Source organism: Cyclopterus lumpus, chromosome 11, assembly GCF_009769545.1.
Source record: "Cyclopterus lumpus isolate fCycLum1 chromosome 11, fCycLum1.pri, whole genome shotgun sequence".
NCBI lineage: Eukaryota > Metazoa > Chordata > Actinopteri > Perciformes > Cyclopteridae > Cyclopterus > Cyclopterus lumpus.
The window spans coordinates 20885723-20893005 of NC_046976.1; the positions used below are offsets into that span (position 1 = coordinate 20885723).

General features: G+C 41.8%; 1 protein-coding gene across 1 annotated transcript in view; it reads right to left on the minus strand.

Moving 5' to 3' along the window:
• Window positions 1-220: 220 nt before the first annotated feature.
• The window catches only part of atf6b (activating transcription factor 6 beta), a 12284-nt gene continuing 5221 nt past the window's right edge, over window positions 221-7283 (minus strand). The window contains exons 9-17 of the mRNA XM_034545635.1: window positions 6656-6835; window positions 5835-5917; window positions 5554-5742; window positions 4162-4269; window positions 3681-3777; window positions 3505-3572; window positions 3276-3375; window positions 2785-2869; window positions 221-2170 (exon numbers count right to left, since the gene is read on the minus strand). Of these exons, the coding sequence (XP_034401526.1) occupies window positions 1908-2170; window positions 2785-2869; window positions 3276-3375; window positions 3505-3572; window positions 3681-3777; window positions 4162-4269; window positions 5554-5742; window positions 5835-5917; window positions 6656-6835 (1173 nt within the window). The 3' untranslated portion in view covers window positions 221-1907. The remainder of the gene's footprint in view (window positions 2171-2784; window positions 2870-3275; window positions 3376-3504; window positions 3573-3680; window positions 3778-4161; window positions 4270-5553; window positions 5743-5834; window positions 5918-6655; window positions 6836-7283) is intronic.

Genomic DNA, 7283 nt, shown 5'->3' on the forward strand with positions numbered 1-7283 from the left:
TTATTATTTCAGAATAATGTGATTCAAGTGTGCATTATTTGAAAAATAAATCTGCATTCATTTTTACATTCGATCTCCGTTAAAAGTTATTTTTCTTTGCTGAAAATATATATAAATATATATACCAGATGTGTGTGTGGGGGGGGGGTGCCGTGGTATACGCTGAACTACGGTTAGCTTAGCATAAAGACTGTTCATGTTTGTAGAAGAAAACTACAAATCAAGGAGGAGTTTCACACAGATTTATTTCTGTAAAGAAAATGAACAAATAGGCGAATTCCAAAAAAAAAAAACTTTTATTTTTTCTCAATCCCACATTTTTATGAGCAAAATATTCAGGTAGTTAATTTTTTTGCCGGATGGAAAATATGTGAATGTTAAAACCTCAAGTTTTTATTTCTTTGATTGTCAAACTTTGTGTTTTATGTTTTTTTTACGTGTTGCTCTTAAAAGGACATTTTTCCCATGATGCCGAGCAAACTGTTGGAGTGACTAAAAAAAACAAAACACAAGATCAGAAAACAGCTTTTTGTTTGAAACAAAAAACACAGGAAGTGTTGAAAATCGAGACATTTTTAAAACATTTTAAAACAAAAACAACGAAATTTAATGAAGGTTAATTCTGTACAATAAAAAAAACTGTTTATATATTTCCATAAATATATTTTCACTTCCCGAAGAGCTCCGAGGTTTTTGGTCCAATGAACTGAACAAAATATTTTTTTTTAAAAAACACCAGAAGTCTGTTTTTCTCATTATTATATAAACTTTACGTTCGTTTTTTTATTTATTTATTTTAAAAACTTTTTGTTGTCAAAAGATCAAAAAAGAAATAAAAAATATATAAAAAAAGGTGACAAACAAAAGAAAAAGTATCTACAGAGGGAACATTGATATTTACAACTATTAAATAACCCACATTCAAAACAAAAACATAATTTCTCTGCGTACAAACAAACGGACGCCTCGTGAAGCCGGATCTTAGAACAGGAAGTGATGTCATCAGCTTCTCTTGTTGCGTTTATGATCGATTTATTGTTGCCGTAGTTTGTTTGTGTTTCTTACGAGTAAACAGCCGTTTGTCCTTCTTTAAACTTATTATTGATCAGTGATCAGTTTAAAGAGCAGCTCATTATTATTAGTTTTATATTTTATGATTTGTCAGCAAAAGTATCTCAATTATTATTATTATTATTATTATTATGTTTTTGTATTTTTGGGTTGAAAAATGACTAAAAACACTAAATTGATTAATCAAAATATCAATTATAATAAAAATAAAATTATAAAAATGAGGTTATTTTTTTTTTTACTCGACATTAAACCGTTGAACGTTTGTTCTTTTCTCCCAGAGCGGATCAATAAATCAATAAATCATCTAATCACGGATGTATTGATCCGCTGTGACAGTGTTGGATTTAGCGGCTCCATAATAAAGATGAATATCGACGGATTTGTTCCTTCCGCTCACATTAAGATCCAGCTTCATGCAGCGCCGACCAACAACAACAACAACAACAACAACAAATATACAAACGTCAACACAGAAACCATCAGTAGTGTCGAGGAAGACAGGAAGTGACTCGGCCCGTCCGGAGCTGCAGTGACAACTTTAACCAGAGAGATTTCTCTCTGAAAGAAAGAAAACCGCCGAGTTGGCATTTCTCCTCTCGACCAATCGCAGCGCGGTCCCGCCCTCCAGCGCGTCATTCAAAACTGTACACGTTCACCATTAAATATTAAAAACGCAGCATTGTCTTCTAAGTGCGCTGTATTTTCATTCATTAAACGTCATGTCCGGAGACGACGGCCGGATGTATCGACCACGATCCATCAAGAGTGTGTGTGTGTGTGTGTGTGTGTGTGTCCTGTCGTATTTTAAAAAGACGTGAAACCGTTAACCTTGCTCAGACTCCTTCTGATTGGCTGATCAGGTACTCCGCTGTCCGCCGCCGGGCGGGTAACGGTTGCCTCGGGGTCGTGTGGTGGTGGTGGTGGCGCCCTCGTAGCGAGGTGTGGTTGTGGTGGGGGGAGGAGGGGGGAGGGGGGGGCGGGTCGCGCAGAGACGGCGGGACGGCGGACGACTTGATGGGGACGATGCGAGTGTCCATGACCTCACAGTCGACCTGCATCATCATCTCGTAGCCCTTAGAGGAGTTGTAGAGGCTCTCTGGGGGGGGTAAAATAATCATTTTATTTTTATAAATAATCTCTAATTCTTAAATGTCATTTTATTTTATAAATAAACTCTAATTCTCATTTTTAATGTCATTTTATTTCATTACAATTTTGCTATTTATTTAAATTCTGACCGTCAGTTTGGCATAAATACTACATTACCCATGAGCCTCGGCTACTCCCTGTTGCTATGGAGAAGTCAGGGGACCAAAACGGCTAAATGGTGTTTTTTTTTTTTTTTTTTACTTCAAGTCAGCAGCGACTGGACGATTCTTGCTGAAGTGCATCTTGGGAGTTGTAGTCCAGCCTTCAGATTTCACAATAACTTTTGTCGTGATGATTTAACCCGGAGAGTTTAATCTCCATTCAAGACTTATAAAACTACAATGTAACATTATCTCTATATGTTATATTTATAATAAATATAATTTATAAATGAGATCATAAAGGGATGTTTACACATAATTTAAAGATATTTTTTAAATGTTTTTCTTCGTAAAGAGGAGCTGAATATTGACGTTCATGCATTGTGTTGGTACAGAAGCTCCGTGTGCGTCTGAAACAGGCGATCGATCCACTGATTGATCGATTGTGTTATTGACTCACCGTTCACAGACATGGCCGGCATCACCAGAGACATCTTAGGCCGGCTGGTCTTGTTGTGGCTGATGGCCGGCAGCAGCAGGTGGTCCTGTGGAGGAAAGGTTAAGCTTCTTTCTTTTCTGTGACATTTAACCATCACTAAGTTATTAAATCGTACTCGTTAGCTAGCTAGCTAATTCCACCGTGACGTCATGCTACAGTTACGTAACAAAGCCTCAGTTACTTTAACACAGAGCCACACTTTACCATTTTTTTAATTAACCGCAATAACCAAATATTTGTGTTTCCGTGCAAGGCTGGCACATGTGTATGCTAATGATTAGCATTAGCTCCTGTAGGACTAGCAGGAGGAGCTGAATCTAAAGCACTGCATGAATGTCTGCATGAGGCTTATTTAAAGAATCATTTAGTGTCTTCAATGTTTTGATCACGTTATAATTGTTTTTGAATGCAGATTAAAACTACAGCTATTAAATATGAAACAACCGGCGTACCCGTCTGAAGGAGACGACGTAGAACGTGTCCTCTCTGCGGTCGATGGCGTCCAGGAAGTCGCTGTACGTGACCTCCGGACCAGGAAGCACCTGCAGCTGACTGCAGACAGGAAGTCGCATTACAAAATAAAAGTAAGCACAACGAAACACAAAAAAAACACAATAAAAGACTATTTCACTGAATTGAATATCAGTATTTATGTGAAGGTGCAGCTAAAGACCACGAGACCTTTCTATGGAGCGGTGAGTCTGGATCGGCAGATATCTGGAGAAGTTCGTCCTCCTCAGCTGAGCTTTCTGCAAGAACCATCAACATAGAACGTTAGAACACAGTTCTACAGGGAGGCGTGTGCAGCATGAAGAGGAAGAGGAGGAGGAGGCAGAGGAGGAGGAGGACGACTGAACCTGGGCGATCTTGGCTTTCTTGGCTTTCGGTTTCCCTCCCGACTTCTTGCGGTCGATCTGATGTCTCTGGACCCAACCTCTCAGCTCGTCTGCCAGCCTGGAGGAGAGGAGGAGGAGGAGGAGAGGGGAGGTGTGGTAGAAGAAGGAGGGTAGGTGTGGTAGGAGGGGAGGGGAGGTGTGGGAGGAGGGGAGGAGGAGGCGTTAAGCTGGGAGGACACCACAGTGCATATATCATAGTACACTATTTTTTATTTAAACATTTTGTTTCCTTTCTTAACATCAACGTGTTTTAAAACTGTATTTAAATCCTTCGTTTGCATTAAGTGACGATGACGTCATCAGATGAAGGACGGAAGAAGGAATGGAAAAGAGGGAAGGAAGGAAGGAAGGAAGGAAGGAAGGAATGAGAGATGAAGAGGAGGAGATGAAGAGGAGAAGATGAAGAGGGGAGGAGGAGGAGGAACATGAACAGAGGACCGACCTGAGAGACTCTGAGCGGTTAAACTGTCGACAGTCTGAAGAACTGAAGTAACGATCGATGTCCTGAAGAACCAGATCCTTCATGTCACTGAACACGTCACTCAGGTTCCTACAGAGACACACAGAGAGAGACACACACACAGAGACACACACACAGAGACACACAGACACACACAGAGACACACACAGACACACACACAGAGACACACACAGAGACACACACAGAGACACACACAGAGACACACAGAGACACACACAGAGACACACACACAGAGACACACACACAGAGACACACAGACACACACAGAGACACACACAGAGACACACACAGAGACACACACAGAGACACACACAGAGACACACACAGACACACACACAGAGACACACACAGACACACACAGAGACACACACAGAGACACACACACAGAGAGACACACAGAGACACACACAGAGACACACACACAGAGACACACACACACACACACAGAGACACAGAGACAGACACACACACAGAGAGACACACAGAGACACACACAGAGACACACACACAGAGACACACAGAGACACAGAGACACACACAGACACACAGACACACACAGACACACACAGACACAGAGACACAGAGACACACACACACACAGAGAGACACAGAGACACACAGAGACACACAAACAGACACAGACACACACACAGAGACACACACACAGACACAGAGACACACACAGACACACACACACAGAGAGACACACACACACACACAGACACACACACAGAGAGAGACACACACAGACACACACACAGAGAGACACACACACACACACACACACACAGAGAGAGACACACACACACGTTAGAAACGAGATGGAGAGCCCGTAAAACACTCGTCTAACAAATATTAAATAAACATTTAATAAATAAAGACGTTGTTCTCACCTGAACTGATAAATAAACATTTAATAAATAAAGACGTTGTTCTCACCTGAACTGATAAATAAACATTTAATAAATAAAGACGTTGTTCTCACCTGAACTGATAAATAAACATTTAATAAATAAAGATGTTGTTCTCACCTGAACTGATAAATAAACATTTAATAAATAAAGATGTTGTTCTCACCTGAACTGATAAATAAACATTTAATAAATAAAGATGTTGTTCTCACCTGAACTGATAAATAAACATTTAATAAATAAAGACGTTGTTCTCACCTGAACTGATAAATAAACATTTAATAAATAAAGACGTTGTTCTCACCTGAACTGATAAATAAACATTTAATAAATAAAGATGTTGTTCTCACCTGAACTGATAAATAAACATTTAATAAATAAAGATGTTGTTCTCACCTGAACTGATAAATAAACATTTAATAAATAAAGATGTTGTTCTCACCTGAACTGATACGACTCTGCAGCCTCGTCTCCTCCGTCCTCCTCCGTCTCTGTTGTGTCCTCCACTCTGCTCGGAGGCGGTCGTTGTTGTTGTTGTTGTTGTTGTTGCTGCTGCTCGATCTCCAGCAGCCGTCGCCCCGTGTACGTCACCACGCCGTCCTGGAGGCCCGACAGCTTCCTGTCCGAGATGCTGCAGGAAGAAGTAATAAAACTAATGAATGAAGTTAAACTACAACAACCACGGTCCTGTGTGAAGGTGAACCAGGTGGAGGCGGAGGATACCTGGCCGGGCCGAAGCTGAAGGTCATGAACAGCAGGACGGCCATCACGCAGACCGCCCTCTTGTTGCTCGCAGAGTCGCCGCCCTGAAAGACAAAGAGAAGGGTTCAAAAACAACAAACCAGCTGGTTTCATGCAGAAAGAAAGTTCAGTTATGTTTAACATCAAAAGTACAACTACACTAAAGAAGAACAAAGGAATTTATGCATTTGGTTTGTTCTCTCCCTCCGTTTGGTCTTACAGGTGTTTTACTGTCACTTCAGTCTGGATCTCTAACTCCTGTTCAACCTGTTGTTGTTGTTGTTGTTGTTGATAATAGAGTTCATGAAGCGTGTGAAGGAGAAAGTCAGGCTAAGCAACTCTGAGCCGGACGGGAAAACCCCACCGCAAAGTAATTCAGTTTGACGACTGCAGAGAAGCTTTTTACTCCACACGTTCGCCGTTGTTTGTTGTTGTTGTTGTTGATGCAGTGAGGAGGGAACCCTCTTCCTCTATTTACTATTTATTATATTATTTGGTGATTATTGAGGCACTTTGGCTCTTTTCCAGAGCTTTAAGTCACATGACGTTATTCAACCGTTTAAAACAGGTTTAAAACAGACTAGTTCTTTAATCTTCTTTGACGGAGATCTGCTTTTCTAAATAAGATCTTTTCTCGTGTTGTTTTCTACCTTTTTATCCATTTTTTTTACCATCAACCTTAAATAAGCTGTAGAAGAAGAGCGGAGGAGGCTAAACGGTGACGGTTCAACGTCATCGTGAAGCTCTGAGGTCACGACTCGATGAAGGAGACGAAGAGGCGCCTCCTCCCTCCTCTTCCTCACCTCCTTCCCCGCCAGCCTCTCCTTCAGCGCCTGGTTCTCCCGGCGGAGCCGCTCGTTCTCCTGCTGGGCCTCCCGGAGCTGAGCCTCCAGGTTCTGCAGGTACTCCTTCTTCTTCTTCCTCGACTGGCAGGCCGACTCCCGGTTCTTTATCATGCGCTGCTGCCGCTTCAGAACCTTCATCTGGGGGGGGGAGGGAAGGAAGAGGTAAAAGGAGGAGGAAGAGAAGGAGGAGGAAGAAGAGGACGGTGAGGAAGAGAAAAAGGAGGAAGAAGAGGACGGTGAGGAAGAGAAAAAGGAGGAAGAAGAGGACGGTGAGGAAGAGAAAAAGGAGGAAGAAGAGGAGGGGGAGTGGGAGGAGGAGGAAGGATAAAGAGGAATAAGGGATGGGAATAGCCCGGAGGAGAGGAGAGTTATACAAATAAAAAGGGAGGAGGAGGAAGAAGAGTGAAGACAGAGAAAACAAAAAGGTCCAACAGGTGAGTGACATCATCAGAGTCCCTGAAGGGAAACTGATCCCGTATCAGCTGATATTCGAGGCCTCAGTCAGCTGGCGTTACCAAACCGACTTCAATTGAACCTTCTGCATTTCACTGCTTTTATTCTATTCTCCAGCTTGTTAATGTTTAAT